This window comes from Gymnoscopelus microlampas (assembly GCF_963454915.1).
Source record: "Gymnoscopelus microlampas genome assembly, chromosome: 20".
NCBI lineage: Eukaryota > Metazoa > Chordata > Actinopteri > Myctophiformes > Myctophidae > Gymnoscopelus > Gymnoscopelus microlampas.
Window position 1 is genome coordinate 15,199,578 of NC_139957.1, and position 17,838 is coordinate 15,217,415.

Below are 17,838 nucleotides of genomic sequence, written 5' to 3' on the forward strand. Positions count from 1 at the left end.
TGCCCTGCTCCATTCATTTAAATATACTGCTGTGAATGGAACCCAACCCTTGGTGTGCCATGCTCTCATTTCGAGCTCCACAGAGACTGTAACCCCCAACCCTGGTAGTGTTAGTGCCATGCTCTGCTGCAAACTGAGCCACATAGGGGATGGAACCCCTAACCCTGGTTTATAAACTGCTCTCACTATTCCATCTGGCAGCTCATGCAGTGCAACCTTCACGTATAGTATTATGAATTCCCTCCTCTTATCAATTATTTCCTAACGTTCCCTCCCCATTGAAGGCTGAAAGCCTCTGCATCAAAGGGCCTGTAGTTATCAGTTCATTGCTGTTTACTACAGTCTGGAAATTGAAACCCAACTATGGCTCTGGGGCATAATTAGGTTTCGGTTTCCCTTCAGAGACTATAAAAAAGAACTGGTTCAATGCAAGTCATTCCTACCTGGTAGATCCAGAGATATAGACATGGCCCCAACACTGGTAAGTGAATTCCTGTTTGTTTACTGTTGTTATTCACAAAGCTACTAAAGTGCCCGGTAATGATCTGAAATGCTCACCTGTAAAAAGTATTTGAAGAGATATTTCAACCCTGATAATATATTTTCATGAATGCATTTCAAATATATTTTGGCCAATGTAAAATAGCCGAAAGATAGCAGAAATAGTGTCAGGTGCAAAAACGAAACTAAAAACTAAATGCTACTGTGTCATAGAGGATTGTTCAGTGTGTACACCAACATGAACAAACATTGTCTACAATGTTTGCCAACAATTGCCAGTCATTTGCCATACATTACCACCCACAATTTGATATTTGTTCATTATTGGAGAGAGAAAACCATCTGTTAAAATTAACACATTACCTGGCTAATTAGTGTGACCAGATATTATGATCAAATGTGTAAAATGAAGAGCCTTTGTATAAACTACTGCCATGATCCAATACAAAAGTCAGTCCATGCCACTAAGATGTGAAATTATGTAAAAACATTGTCAGGTTATTCTCTTAGATTACAAAAAAGAAATTAACATGAACAATGGTGGACCGTGGAGGAAGTACTCAGATTCTTTACTCAATTAAAAGGTATAATATCACAATGTAGAAATAATCTAAAATGTAAAAGTCCTACATAATTAAAAAATAAATTACTCAAGTATTAAATTAAGTAAAAAGGTATTGGCATCAATATATACTTACTGTGCCAAATGTAAAATAATTAATTATGCAAAATGGTCCATTTCCATTAGTCTGCAATAACAATGCAATAATAATGTGTTAATCACTTTAATGATGCAGCTGGTAAAGGTGGGGCTGATTTTAATTAATTTACATTCTGCTGGGGAGCTTAACCTATAATAATACATCACACAATTTATTTCTACATAGTTTTGTATTCATATTCTAAATCTGCAAAGTAACTAAAGTGTGAGTGGAGTAAAAAGTACAATATTTGTCTCTATGATGTAGTAGAGTAAATTATCAAAAATGTAAATACTCATAAAACACAGTGTAACACAAAGTTATACGATAATTGAGTAAATGTACTTGGCTACTTTCCACCACTGCACAAAAACAACTTTAAATGGTTACATCGACATATTGGCACTGCAGCAAACAAACCAGCCACAATGCGGATTTGTGCAAAGGAACACATGACATGAGAGGAGAGTGTTTGGTAAACAGGCGAACTATGTCATATTTATTCAATATGCCTAACATTTGCACATGTGCAAATGTACAGTGACAACTACCGCAACAACAGCATTGATAAAAGCGTATCATTTTAAATTACATTTCTGATAACATTTATGCTTTTTTAGTTTGAGAAGGAGCCTAAACCTGGTGATCTGATTGAGATCTTCAGAGGACTATATCAGCACTGGGCAGTCTACGTCGGACACTATGAGGTCATTCACTTGATACCACCCTGTGAGTCCAACTCCATTTCAGCTTGTTTTTTCCAACAGCAAGTGTAGTTAATTAGTTACAGTATGACAACAAAAAGCCATGGTGAAATCAGGAGAAAATCTAATTTGCTGTCTCAGTCTTTCTTAAGCGTAGTGAGTACGGTCAAATTCAACACACCCACAGTGGAGCACAGAGCCAGAAGGTCAATAGAGTCCACTGATAGGAACACCTACACTGATAACGTATCTTTCTCGCTCTAAGTCCTTTAAACACTTACACCTTATTTTGTACTTCGTCATACGACAGTGCCTGTGGCTCACAACACATCGTGTTGTGAGCTTTGTAGGTCTGCTATTTTTGTAAATGGATATTTTCACCTACAAAGACAAGACAGAAATGCCCAAAATAGGGATGCCAGGTTTAAAGCGGTTAAGTTGTTTACTGATCTGACCACCATCTTCCACTCTCCCCCACCTTTCAGCTGAACAGGAGGGTGGCCTGGGCGGCCTTTTTTCGCTTATGGAAAACGATCAGGCGCAAGTGAGGTGCCAGAGATTGTGCGACGTGGTTGGCTCCGACACCTTCCAGGTTAACAACCAGATGGACGAACGGTACACGCCTCGCGGGCCTGGTCACATCATCAGAGAGGCCCGGAGACTGGTGGGGCAGATGCGACCTTACTGCTTCGCCTCCAACAACTGTGAACACTTTGTCACGGAGCTAAGATACGGAAGGCCGGAGTCTCGGCAGGTGGGTCTCACATCACATAGCTGTCAGGGCTGCATTCATGACAGCTCACCAGTGGAATGAGAATGATGCAACAACACCACATTGTACAATAGTATTACATGAATACTGCCATGTTTATAAAGAGTTAAATAACTCTAAAATAAAAGTCTTAATTTAACTGTACAAAGGGACCCAAATAGACCCTGTGTAGAGGTTCCATCCCTTATGTTGCTCAGTGGAGAAAGCTAAGCACTAAAACCACCCTGACATGATTACAGGTAGTAGTTGTAACAGTTCTTTACCGTTCCCATAATGGGAAATCCCATTATCAATGAAACACCATCCGCAAGTGATACTGTAGACCAAGGGTCTGCACCTGCCATTCATTTTGACAACACACCGATCAAACACAATCTTTTTAACGTTGCAGTGAAGCAGATGTGATTGTCAGTATTTCAAGGAACTGCAGATGATTAGTGCAATGATTCGCCTGTTTTCACACCAGTGAGGGTTGCCAAGCTGCCAAGCACATCTGCTACTACCAACATGTTTTTGTTGCAGCTGTACTCGACTAACTTTGTGAAACTTCCGATACTTTATTAGCATGACTGCCAAACAGAAACTGTTTTGCCAAGCCAAATGTCAACAATTTCAAATTGAGTTGTCTGTTAGAGGATCATTTGACTCAAAGAAGCCTTCAAGTCCTATAAGATCATTCTATGCTGTACATATTTACCATTGCCATCCCCAGGGGATATCAAACCCATAATCCTTCCAGGGCAAGTGACTTGCAGACCATTAAACATGAACAACATGAGCCATTCAAATGCAAACATAGAGACATACCCCAGTATGTTCAGTTTAAAAGGTGTTTGTGCAAATAAGCAGTTTTTATTAAGCAGAAATAAAGTTAATTTCCTACGTCAAATTAGAAGATAAGCGCATAGTAGTGCATCAGAAATATATAAAGAATACAGAATGTGTCTTTAAGCCTCCACTTTTATGTATATGTATCTTCAGGTCCGTACAGCCACGGAGGCTGCAATGGGAGGTGTTGCTGTTGTGGGAGCAGTAGCGTTGGGGGCCCTTCTCTTCGGGGCCCTGCTAAAAGATGATGACAACAAAAATAGGAGACGTCATAACTGATCTCAATGAAGCAGCTTGAGAAACGCAGAAGAAACTGATGGTATCAGTTCTCTATTCCAGATGCCGTTGCATGAGTCATCTCAGAGACATTTCTTTGACTTTATTATTAGTTTTTTTATTAGGATTTTGCACAATTCAGATGTTTGAATGAATCGTATAGATTGCATATGAATTAGAAATGAACTGTCTTCACGTGAAGTATCCTGGTGGCTAAGCCATTTGGGAAACTTGATAAGCATATTAGTCTTGTCCTTGCTCCCTATCACATCCTTCCTGTCTATTTATAATGTACAGTAGCCTACTATCTATTAAAAATGCCTTAAAACTCATCTTTGTAAAGGGTTGTTTTCTTGTTCTTGTGCTATTGTTTCAGTTCACTTTAGACTTCATTCATTTTTTAATGCACTCTAGATTGGTGCCTTGTATTTAGCTGCCCCAAACTTCACTTCATTTTACAATGTTGCAGTATATGCAGGACTTATTCATTTAATTACAACAAATTTGGTGTGCAACCAAATCATTATCTATGCATTTTGGCATACATTTAAAGGCACAAATCATTTTCCTACGGCGAGATTTGCTCTTTAACCACTTAAACCCGATATACTTGAATGAATAGCAAAAATAGCTGATCTACAAGCTCATAACGAGTTGCATCACTATTTTTTTTTTATGAAATTGTTGATTTCGTTTAGGATTTCCCCCTATAATGACATGCCCAAAATAGGGATGCCAGGTTGAAAATGGTTAAGAAATGTCCATCTAGGATTAGGAATATTAGTATCTGTGAAACTGGTTAAGCAAGAAAAGGCTGCACATTGTGCATACAGCCTGGACAGTGCAACAGGAGAACACTGAATAATCTGTGTTTTTCTTACAGCCTAGTTATGGGCTTAAATTGTGTTTATCCCCCACACTTTCTATGCCAGCATTGTGAGAGCATCACAATCTACCACTGTTAGTGAATGAACCCACATTACAGCCAAGGCAGGTGGAGCAGCAAGAATTCACACACAGGACTATGTGATCTACATGCCATATGTGCATGGTGTGTGTGTGTGTGTGTGTGTGTGTGTGTGTGTGTGTGTGTGTGTGTGTGTGTGTGTGTGTGTGTGTGTGTGTGTGTGTGTGTGTGTGTTGCACTGACAGCTGAGTCAAGTAGCAATGTGATGTGCACATATTCATACATGTGCGTGCATGCATGTGTGCAAATGCTGTGAATGTGAGTGTGCACACACTGTACGTGTGTGTGTGTGTGTGTGTGTGTGTGTGTGTGTGTGTGTGTGTGTGTGTGTGTGTGTGTGTGTGTCCGCGCTCGTACTGACAGCTGAGTGAAGGATCACTATAACGTGCCCTCCTCCTCCCATCTCCCCCTCCTCCTCTCCTCCTCCTCAGGGGCCCTTCCATCCCCATCTGGATCACCACCATGGAGGATCAGGCAGGCCTACACTGTAAGAAGTGTCCATTCCAAAAAGTTACTTATAGTTAGTATATGCCGTTATTAGCCTGGAAACCAGACAAATGTGCCTGGGCAAAAAAGTTTTAGCTACTTTGCGATATAGTTTGGCCATGCCAGGCTAGGCCATTGACTTTTACCCACACGAACCCTTAGCTTCCCAATTCTGGGGCAAACATTCTACAAAAATAGCTCACGCGACGTGCTGTAGATCGGCTATTTTTTGGAGAGAGAGATGCAGAGGGAAAAAAGGAGGGGGCCAAGTATAAGTATAAAGGGGCCGCCTTTCAACGAAGTATAAAGGGTTTAAATAACTAGAGAGAGAGGCAGAGAGGCATTTGCTAAAACCTAATAATAATCAAGATTAAAACGTGCAGTGATAGATCAGAATAACTGACCAAAACTAGTTGCTAGTGGTGCTACTAGTTAATCTGATTCTGTTGATTCTGTATTCTGTTGCTCACATAGCATGAAGGACAGGAAATATTGATTATGTGACAACTATATCAGTATAACTAACATAGCCTCTGGTTGAAGCAGGCTAGACTTTGAAGGATAGAAAACCAATACAAGGCTATGCAACTTATGAACGCAATTGATCGAAAGTAAGCAATCAATAAAATATTTAAAAAGAGCAGATCTTTCTGTATTACAGAAGAAAAGAAGTAACCACTGTATAAAATAAAAAGATTATGTTTACCGTTATGAACCCGTACACAAGATGCAATAATAAAGAAATCTGGAACTGCCACCGTTACCGAGTTTTTACATAGAACTCTGGGAAGCGAACTCTGGGAAGTGATGCACACAGAAAGCAACCACCTTGTAAAAAAAACACTTCCAAAAGTTGAGAAAAGTTCAACAAAAAATGATAATGACATGGATTCCTTTTATGGGGGTTGTTGTGGCAATGAAATGTGTGCATGTTGCACATTTCCCACAAAAAAGCACCATCAACAACACTTAACACTACACAAAAAAATGCAATGTGTGATTTGATCAAATAGACTGTGTTAGAGGTGTGTCTCATTATCCCACTTACATACACCCGTAAATAGAATATGCATAATAGAATATGCATTATCTTTGAGTTGAGTTTTAAAACTCTATAAAGGATGACATGGGTATTTTTTGCAGTGTAGGAGCAGGCCTCGGGGCCCAGGGCCAGGCCAGTAAAGCCGATAGCAGGTGGGGGCAGCTGGGCTGGGCCTGGTCCCCAGAACCAGTACAGCACCCTACATTGTTCCTGGGTCACCCCTGGAGAGCTCCATGAAATCCTGGGTGGGCTGCAGAGGCTTGGGTCATGAGACCACTTCCAGAAATAATAAAACCACATAGTCTTTAAGTTTCACCGCATGGGGGCTGAAGAGAATAGCCTTATTATCACTGACCATTAGGATCACAATTAAGAAGCCTCATCACTTCAATTGCACCTACAATTAACCAAAACCCTGTTAGAGGAGTCTTAATATGGACAATACATGCCCAGGTGATTTTGTCATGTCATTTGTGTAGAATATAATGACACTCAAATAGTGACTAGTCAGTGTCAAATTCTACAATACACATGGTACAGGCAGAACAGACTCTTGTACCAAGTTCAGTGAAGTGCAGCATAATTCACATGATATGTCACTCCATATTTTATACTCTGTAGTTAGAATTTCAGGATTACACAATGTAACCTATAGATCGTTATTTTTTCTATATAAGTAACCCATATAGGGCGTTAAGTGGTTAATTAATTACCTAGTACAATAAATGTGCAAAAACAAGACAAACCGGCTTTCACACTGCATACTGACACACACTGTTTCAAGACAGTACATCACATAGTGTGACAAGTCACATTCTACATGCTTCTGATGTACAAGAACAACGGGAATAATTCAGCTACATTTGGTAACAAGTTTGTAATCACCAAGTCTAGCTGCATTTTTCCTCTTGTTCAGTTCACTGATTCATTCAAGCATTTGGTCAAATCTGTGAAGGCTCAGGCTGTGACAGATATTGATGCCATATTTACTGTTTACATGGCAAATGGTGTCACACAATGCTGGGATTCAAGCCCCACTCACTCTGGGAGCCTATCCATCCCCAGTCGTGGATACAGCTAATAATGACTGCTGGAGCTGGATAAGAGTTATACTGTTCTGGACTAACAATACCAAGTTCCTATTGTAGCCTGGGGGGGTTAGAGTTACCATTGTGGTTTGTGACAGAAGGAATTACAACAGCCAATGAAAAGACCAGAGAAGCCTGTGATAAAAAGCGACGTGAAAAGGCAGCCATGGGAGCCGAAAACCAACTACCTTTGGTGTCTGTGTCATTCACTGGAATATATGGCCGCCCACTCAGAGCCCTGTCACTGCTAACATCTCACATCCAAGTTCCCAAAGAGGCACAGACAGAAGGGAGAGGTTGGAGGGTGGAGGGGTAGAAGGGAGGGGGTGGTGGTAAAGTCTAGGACCAGGGGTTGCTTTTAAAGCCCCCCAAATCTGTCCCGTTCGGTACAAAGATGTTATTGAGCCTTGTCTTTGCACCTGCTCGGGCCGTGGAGGCGATGGCACAGGCACTTCCTGTGCTGTGAAATAACCAAGGAGGGAAACAACAGTCTTCTTCCACCTCCCTCTGTCCTGCCCCTCCCTCCTGCATAAAAAAGCCCTCACAAACCGTGTTTAAGGGATAAAAAAGAAGAAAAAATAACGGCTGCCACACGCTGGTCCAGATAAGTCAACAAACAAGGGCCCAGTGCAACTTTGTTCATCCTATGTGGAGGCTTTTTGTGAGTGAAAGGGGGTGGGTTTCGGGGGGAGCGACGAGTAGTACCACATTAAAAGGAGACTTGGGAGGAGATGGGAGGTGGTGGCATGGCGGGCTGGACCACCCGAAATGTAAAAAGATTTTCTGGGCAACGATGCCCGCCCGTTCAGGTGGCTAGCGGTTGGAGGGAGCAGTGAGGGCAGCAACCTCCTCCCGCTGTCGTCCTCCTCCCTAGAAGGCTTACAATGGCCAAACTGTTTCATCAAGGATGGGGGTGAGGGGGGGATCTGCCCGCTGAGGGAGAGTGAGATTAGAATCACAATGGCCTGGGTTGATGACGTTTGTGCCGCTAAAAGAAACAAGAGTCGTTACTAAAAAAGCCATTAGGGCCTAAAAGTCACAGAGAAGGAGAGGGTTTGTTTGGAAGCCGATTACCCATACAGAATTCTAAACAGAACAATGATTAGCCTATACAACTCGGTAGCTCAATGTCCCATTTGTGGCTGGTTTTCAGGGCTTTAATGCCACTATAACTAGGGATCTTTTTTTATTATTAAAGAAGTTTGTTTCATGGATTAGTTTCAGTTACTCTTTCAGTTACCCGCGGACAGAAAAAGGCTTAGCACTATGGTGGATGATTTGCAGTATTTTCACAGTGTTGAGGTTAGTCTTATGAGATTTTTTTTTCTGCCCAGTTGCACTCTTCTTTGGATGCAGCAAGCAGAGCTAAGTTGGAGCTGGCAGAAGCGACCATGATTGAGGCAGGAGGAAAACTAGACGCTTTGAAGAAGAGTGAGGCAGTGAAACAGCATTTTAAATGTTGGATGGCACACCAAAGAACAGAGTAGCAACACTTCAGCTTCTTTATAAGCTCACGTCTAGGGCCACCAAATAGAAGATGTTCTATTGACCCCTCCAGAGAGAGACCATAAGTCCAACACTATGCCACATGGCTTAATAATCATTAGACCTAGTTTCCTAACAGTTCTGCGACATGCCATGTTATTGATTCTCAAGTGGTTAGGACTCTCATGCACCCAATATGACCTCAGATCAAATCCCTTTGCTACCTGAGACAGGAGTCTCTTGATCTCCGTCTCCCTCTCAGCTTTCCTAATTTCCTATTGTTTGTCTCAGTCAAAAATATGAAGGAGAGTGCAATGCCCATTCAACTTTTAAACGAGGCTAAAGACCAGATGTACAGTACAAAGCCCTTCAAAGCTACATTTCAAATGCATTCTGCACCAAGAAACATGAATGGCCAGGGGCCATATAAGTTTGCGCATATGAAAAGGATGCATACACATACTGCTTTTCTTTTTTTGTCAGATGTATGAAAAAATACGTACACCTCTTTGCCATGGTGTGACAAGAGAAATCAGTGTGGAACTAGAAAAGTGTGCTCCTCTTAGCACAGGTCTCTACCAGGCTGGGTTGCCTACCCAGGGCCCGCAAACTTTGGGAGGGAGTCATAGCCAATTGGAATGGGACCTGAATTTGACTTACACATCTTGATCACATGACCCCAGAGATAATGTGTACCGATTTGTGAGAGTTTTGGACAAAATCTGTGGGAGTGGTAGCAAAAAGTGTGTTTTGAAAAGAAAATGTAATAAGGCACAAACAAATGTAGTAACATCTGTAATTAAAGTGTTCTATATGATGTCAGCTTTACATAGCAAACAGGATAAGGAAAGAAACCATCAAACAGAATAAGCATCATGCTTATGCATCATGATCCAAGGAATCCTTGGAAAAAAAGATGTTGATTGTACGACCTAGGGTTAAAAAAAAATGGATGGAGGTTTTTCCTTGGCTTAGTGAGAATGTGCTTGCAAAGTTCCCCACCAATCGGGCACTGCATTCATGATGTGTGGTATTTTGTGCAAAACAAGCCACCCCTGCAATCGGAAAGGAATATGAGAAATGTGACAGATAAGTCTTCATCACATGACTATAGAGATAATGTATATTGATTTGTGTGAGGTTTGGACAAAGTAGGAGTAGTAACAAAAAATGTGTTTCGCAAAAATCTGTCTCTTGGTGGTGCTATAACTGGCCGATTTGAAGGGGAAAAAATTGGTGGAAATTCTTCCTTGGCCAACTAGGAGTGTGTGAAGTTTCCCGCCGATCCGTCCAGCGGAGTGTGTAGCATGTCGTGCAAAACCGGCCCTTCCAGCAAACTTTGAAAGGCAATCGTGGTCAATCAGAATAGAATTTGAAAAATCTGACAGATACATCTTGGTCACATGACTACAGAGATATGGTGTACCAATTTGGGTGAGACGCCGATCGGTCCAACGGTGCCGGAGATTATCTGCTCACACACACACACATACACGGACGGATGGATGGACAGGGGCGAAAACATAGTCTTGGCCACGCCTTCGGCCTGGCGGAGACAATTACAGGTCAAAACATCGGTAGAGGTTTCGATTGATTGATTGAATACTTTATCAACAGTTTGCAAAAAAAGGCACAGATTTATACAAAATAATGCTAAAAGGATAACCCAATAAGCTCAGCGCTTGTTTCCATTGAGGTCCTGTGTATTAAATTCATCGAGACATTTAAAGACAAACAATAATATACAATACTATGCAAAACATCATATATAAGAGTAGTAATAAAAAAAGATATGTACAGTTGGGGGGTGGGGGGGGGGGGCTAGAGGTGGGGGTCATTTCCTGTGATAAGCTAAGCTTAGACTTTTTAGAGGGGCCAGTTACAAATTACAGCCACCTGTAGGTGCTCTTTTAGAGCGGTTTTATGACTGTTGGTAGGGCATTCCACATTCTGGCGGCATAGCAGTAGAACGAATTTGACTCAATTTTTGTGCCGAAACTGTGTTCACTGAAATCAGTGGGGCTCCTTCTGGTGTTGTGCCTGTGTGTGTCTTTTACGCTATTGAAGTCATCTGACAGGTACATCCCTGTTTACTCGGGTATCTTGAAGATCAGGCCCATTGCAAGACAAGTTACTGTACTCTGTCCTCTACGGAGCCATCCCACCCTAGCATAATGAGCAGGGGTTAGTTGGCCTCTCGACAATCTGGATCTGCATCGGAACTAAAAGTCTGGCATCAGTCAGGCTCTACTAAAAATATATATCTGACCCTTAATGGAAGCCTGCATAAATAACAGGAGGGGATACAACAAGTATGGTTGATTATGCATTCTGCTGGATTCAATAACATTCACATAAATTAGAGGGTCAGTTTTGCATGGAAATTAGTGTATTATAGGAGGTTTGTGGTGGGGATGGCAGCAGTAATTGCAGCAAGAAGGAGACATAAGCAGTGAAGCCTTGAAGACCCACCAAGAGAATCTGTGGAACAAGATTTGTTTTGCCAAAGCCAATTCTCCCAATGTTATTGGAGCCATAGATTATATTTGTTCCCCTTTCTGTCAACAAGCACATTTACTGAAATGTGTTGAAATGAATAATATAATTATTTAAAAACTGCAATGGCTAATACATAACACTGTAAACCAATTCATGGTTTTGCTCCATCTTACCAACAGACCTCATCAGCCCCAAGAGTATATTCCATCATGTGCTCAGATAGGCTAATAGGATGCTGGTGCTGGTTATCTCTGTGTCCCTTGGAAAATTAAGCAATTCATATATATAGGAGCCAGAGCATTTTCTCATTGTGCTCCACTTCTGTGGAATAATCAATCAGAGATACAAATCAAGAATTAAGACTTCTTTACTCTCTTACAAACTATGATCTCAACAGCTGTTATATATTTTCATATTACTGTACTTTGATACATTATCTTCTGTAAAGTTCAGACAAACCTTTGCATATGCACTTTAAATAAATGCAGGTAACTTACACAATTAATTATATTAATGTTCAAGTCATCTGTAATGTAAGGCACCATCTGTCTTGAATTTATTTTATGAGTCACCAAAGGTATATTTCTCAGCGCAAGTTGCATTTTGTGCTATGCCTTTCATGTACATACTTCCGACTTTAAAACAAGCAAATTCTTTTGCCTATGGGTTAGGTGGCGCAAGAGGAAATGCCATGTTGTCACTAAAACCAGTTGTGAGTAAACTTCCTGAAGTGGAGTTATTTGACATCCTACAGTAGGAACCCTAACAATAGAGATATACCACTCCAGAAAATATTCCAAAAGTGCAGAAATACATAGGCCCCCCTTTGGCACTAGAGAGGAATCAGTAGCATTCAATCATCTGCTGGGGAGCATGAAGCCGAACAGAACGTTTTTCATGGCTATCTGTCCATTACATTTTGTCTGAAAATGGAAATATTGAAGTAATGGTGGTGGTAGTGGAAAGGCCATAGGGTCATCAAAATGATAAAATCATTCTCTGGGGAGAATGAATGAGTGAGTGAGAGAGAGATGCTGTTGGGATCCAAGTGTTGGACTGACCTATCCAGGACCAACCTTTCCACACAGTTTTATGCAAATCTGTTCATAACTGCTCGAGATATCCAAGACATATGGACAGACAAACCTCTTTGCAAGAGGTACTAAGAAACATGAGAAACTATTACCATTTAGTTTTACAAATGTATGAGGTTCAGTGTGTGTATGGCATCAAATAAACAATTGTAGATATTTTACGCACAACCTTATCCTGCACGACTTTTGCTTTGCATTACAATTGACAAGAAATTACTATTCCTGTCACGAAGCTCAAAATTTGCTTTTGGTGAAATATGGTGGAACAGAAACGTTTTGAACAGAAAAGAACAGAATAGCACTGAGCTGGACACTAAACTGACCATGATGACCCACATCGCAGTGCCAAACACCAAATGGTGCAAGATGAAAACGTAAAACAGAGACAGACATAATAGACACTGAACATGGAACACATAAAAAGACAGTGTTTGAAGTAACCAGCACAATGGTAGAATAAGCCCAAATTCCTAGCCCTCCAACACTGCAAACCATCAAACATAAGGAGGTTAGCAGTCAAAGCTGGTTTGTAATGTTCATCATTCTTGTTTAAGAAGACTGTCCCTGGAGAAATTATGACCATTGCCAGAGTGTATTAGTATTATGCAGCCTGTAGTCCATAGGAGCCAAGCACAAGCAAAAGGGACAGAGATCACACCCCAAACACATGCAGACACACTACAGTGGCATATTGTAATGTGCTGAATACAACTATTGCCAAACCAGTCACCAAAATCACAGTTGTCAGCTCAATCAGCTGGTCTAACATGCATCGTTTATAAAAAAAAAAATATCAGAACAAACACAAACTACCATGTTAAGAGAAAATGACAGGCAATATCAGCAGGAAATGACAGAATAAATTAGGGTATATTCTGTCAAATATGACTCACCCATAACTTGCAGGGCAATGCCATCCTCAGAGTGTGAACTTGAACTTTATCCTCATTGTGAACTTTACTTGCTGGTGTCCTGACTTGCCATTGTTTTTGCTGGTCCTGTTGAAAGAATGACTGTCTGTTGGTTTTTGATTAAAGCTATAGCTACTTATATCTACTGTAGTATTAAAATACAATACTAGATATTCAGTGAGTAGTCTCCTGTTAGCTGATGTTAGCTACATTTTGATGGTATTTGGGACAAGCTAGTCTGTTAACACAATTTCAGCATAGAAGAAATCTGACAATTGACAAATCACATCCACTGCTTGAGTGTATGCATAATTATGAACTTATTCACTTTGCTAATAAACTAGTGGCAGAGTAGGCCTACCAACATGTTACCATTAAGAATTGGAGAAGCAACAAACATAGCATTGACTCTAGCTGATATGGTTAACCAATTACAGTTGGGTGCTGTAGTAAAAACAATATACAGTATATTTCAAACAAAACAAAATTACCAGGCACAGTGCAGCTACTAGGTAGCTTATTTTAGCTGTGTTCCGTCAGCAACTATAACGGAGCAACTATAAGACTTCCGGTGCACAATCTCTTCAGAATAAGAGTATCCTCTAAAAATAAAAATAAAGTAGAAAAAACAGTTAATTTGCACATTAAAACTACAAATTAAGCATTTAAACGAAGCTATACAACACATATTATGTTTCTGTGTAACAAAAACGTTTTTTTAAACATTAATAATTTATCTAAATGGATAAATGGTCAGAAAAGTACCGTTCTCAGACAAAAGTGGACACTGGACAGGCGCCGGCGGACACTGCCGACACTTCTGACATACGCACGTGTGCGGGGACACCTCCCCTACAACGCCACACTCTCCACTAAGCGGGAGAGGTGTAAAAGAAAGTGTGGCGGACCGTCCAGTGAGGTCAGAGGTCAGAAAAGTGCCGTTTTCAGACAAAAGTGGACACTGGACAGGCGCCGGCGGACACTGCCGACACTTCTGACACACGCACGCGTGCGGGGACACCTCCCCTACAACGCCACACTCTCGGATAAGCCCGAGAGGCGTAAAAAAATGTGCAAAAAAAAGACATCCACACCATGGCCAATATCTTCCAAATTGTCCTCTATTGTGATGCCAGCATTAAGTGATGCATCATTACATTTCACATAGAAATTAATGTACCCATGTGTTTTTGCCACTTGCAATGCATTTGCTGGTTGGAGGATGTTTATACTTGTACAGGCGGACGCTGCCAACACTTCTGACATCAAACCTACCCATTGGCTTTTTGGAAGAGGACGCAAGTCCCAGGAAGTGCCACAGAATCTCATCAGGAAGTTTTAAAGCATCTTCTGTGTATACAGTCCTGTTGCGTTGACCAGTTATTGATGGATATGTGTTGATACTCCCACCCAACAGACATGGCTATGGACAAGCCTTGCTTCAATTTCAGTTTCCCAGTTTGACATCAGTATAAAATTTCAAGACCATTAATAAAGGCACACACCAACATCTCGTTCTGTGTCTCTCTCCGTTCCTGAGATAAGACGTATGTAACATTGACTGTGACCATGATTGTGCCATTTATCTAGGGCAGCCTGGAGATCATTTCTACCAAGTTCCATGAAAATCTGCCTCTCTCTTCTGGAGTTATTTTCTTCTCAACAGACTCGCACACAGGAGTATTATTATTATTTGTGTTATTGTGCTTGTCATAATTAGAAACAATTGCTGGCTGTAGGCTATTAAACACTGACTCAAGTAACAGTCTTTCTCACTAAGAGTCAAATAAAGTCAAAGGACGGTGATAGGTATTAGGCCTACTATATAAACTAATGTGAGAACTGCAGTATATTTGACACAAACCCAGTTTGACTCCAGTATACAACACTATCATTTCACGTTGAAATAAGAGTATACGTTTTGTAAGTGACTATAGCAGAACCCCACAATTTTTAACATTCACAATTATAAAGAATATAAATAATGAATGAAAATAAAACTTAAATGCATACTTTTAGTGGCATGTCTATTACATCGTGTGTACCTACCAGCTTAATATCAGGCAATGGATGTGGAGCCATTTCAAAATGTGAGACATTTTCAAAGAGAACTCTGGAACTAATCTGAACAAGAATCAAGAGGGATTTATTTGTCACTTACTCAAGTAGCAGTGAAATGTTGAGACCTGTTTCTACAGAGACTGTGCTAACACAACCAAACAAAATACATCAGTAACAAGTAACAATACTGATGTAATGAAGTAGAAATAAAAATATAGATAACACAAACAAAATTAAAGTACAGATGGAATGGCAGGCATGATAAACCTTGTGCGTATGTCACAAGTGCCACGGCAAATAGCTATCTCGTGTCCAGCGTCCAATTTGTAAAGGCTATGCACTGAAAATGGCATTTTTCTGACCCCTGACCTCACTGGACGGCCCGCCACACTATTTTTTACACCTCTCGGGCTTATCCGAGAGTGTGGCGTTGTAGGGGAGGTGTCCCCGCACGTGTGCGTGTATCAGAAGTGTCGGCAGTGTCCGCCGGCGCCTGTCCAGTGTCCACTTTTGTCTGAAAACGGGACTTTTCTGACCTCTGACCTCACTGGACAGTCCGCCACACTTTTTTTTACACCTCTCGGGCTTATCCGAGAGTGTGGCGTTGTAGGGGAGGTGTCCCTGCACGCGTGCGTATGTCAGAAGTGTCGGCAGTGTCCGCCGGCGCCTGTCCAGTGTCCACTTTTGTCTGAGAACGGCACTTTTCTGACCTCTTACCTCACTGGACGGTCCGCCACTTTTTTTTTCACCTCTCCCGCTTAGCGGAGAGTGTGGCGTTGTAGGGGAGGTGTCCCCGCACGTGTGCGTGTATCAGAAGTGTCGGCAGTGTCCGCCGGCGCCTGTCCAGTGTCCACTTTTGTCTGAAAACGCGACTTTTCTGACCTCTGACCTCACTGGGCGGTCCGCCACACTTTTCTTTACACCTCTCGGGCTTATCCGAGAGTGTGGCGTTGTAGGGCAGGTGTCCCCGCACGCGTGCGTATGTCAGAAGTGTTGGCAGCGTCCGCCGGCGCCTTTCCAGTGTCCACTGTTGTCTGAAAACGGCACTTTCTTTTCTTACATCTGGCCGCACTGGACGGCCTGCCAGTTTTTTTTTTTTTTACAAATTATCTCTCAATTTTCACCAACATTCTGTACTACTGGTCTGTATCAATTTTCTATCAAGTTCAGGGGCGCTCAGTTATGGAACAGTTCTCACGAACACACACACACACACACACACACACACACACACACACACACACACACACACACACACACACACACTTTTCTTTTTCTGATTACATTCTTATTTGTATTATATTTTAGTTTTTAAATAGGTGAGATCAACTTTATAAACCTCGCTTGCTTTATTTTTTTAAATCGCACCTGCACTGATCTACTATTATTATTTGTAGCATATTTTGTTGTTACTTTTATCACTGTTTATTTGCTTCTGCAATAAACAATATTATATCATGATCATTTTCCAAGAGTGACCTGGCCTAGAGGCAGCATTATTACAATAATGGACAAACAGTTCAAAAACAATACATATGTAACAAACACAAATGAATATCCAGTTAAAGTAAATGTATTTTTAAAATACATTTGTGTCTTTTAAAAAACATTAGACATTTGTGATCTTATTTTGAAGGCAACCGGAAACCTTATAGTTGCTAGCTCCAAAACCGGATGTCCTATAGTTGCTGACGGAACGGAGCTCTTTATTTTCATGTATTTATTTATTTAAAATGTTTTCAGACATCAGGCATTCAAAGTTTTAGCAAAATATTTCCCAGCACCAAGTTTTCTCACTTTTAATTTACCATTTTCACTCCCATGATCCATTTCCCTTGCTACAATAATTTTTAACATCACGTTTTTAGAAAACTGTCTATAAAGTAAATTATTAAACTAGCAAGACTGGCCTACATAACGCACAGACAGTATTGTCCTGCATGACGCAGCTGACGTAGTTTAATAATAATTGGACCCAACTTCCTAGTTTACAGCGAAGGTCGCCAATTCGACGGATAACATAAAAAGTAAGTGTTGTTTTAATTGTGGTTTCAAAATAATAATAAAAAAAAACGTGCCTAGCATACCTCTTATCCCCATAACCGAACTGAGGCTGGGACAATTGCTTTTCAAAACAAAGATGAATTTGGAATGAGGAAGAGCTGAGATATTGATTGATTAGGCCTGGCGGCCTGGCCGCTTTGGAGAAAACCAGAGCAAACCTTTGGAGTGGGAGGCAGCGTTGCCAGATTGCGAGAGAAACAAGCGGCTACGTCTACGAAAACAAGCCCAAAAGAAGCAAATAGGCCGCATGATCACACACACACAGGGGGTCCCCAGCTAAAAGAGTTGATATAGCATCAATATAGCCACATATATAGCCACTTGGAAATGTGCCGATCTACAAGCTTATAATAAGTGGA

The 17,838-nt window shown here is 41.1% G+C and overlaps 1 protein-coding gene across 1 annotated transcript; it reads left to right on the top strand.

Moving 5' to 3' along the window:
• Nucleotides 1-372: 372 nt before the first annotated feature.
• On the top strand, nucleotides 373-4,114 carry LOC311036666 (phospholipase A and acyltransferase 3-like). Its single transcript, XM_084045507.1, has 4 exons — nucleotides 373-481; nucleotides 1,823-1,931; nucleotides 2,392-2,660; nucleotides 3,660-4,114. Exons 1-4 carry the CDS (start codon nucleotides 467-469, stop codon nucleotides 3,783-3,785), a joined length of 519 nt encoding a protein of 172 aa, XP_083901633.1. The 5' UTR covers nucleotides 373-466; the 3' UTR covers nucleotides 3,786-4,114.
• The last annotated feature ends 13,724 nt before the right edge of the window (nucleotides 4,115-17,838 follow it).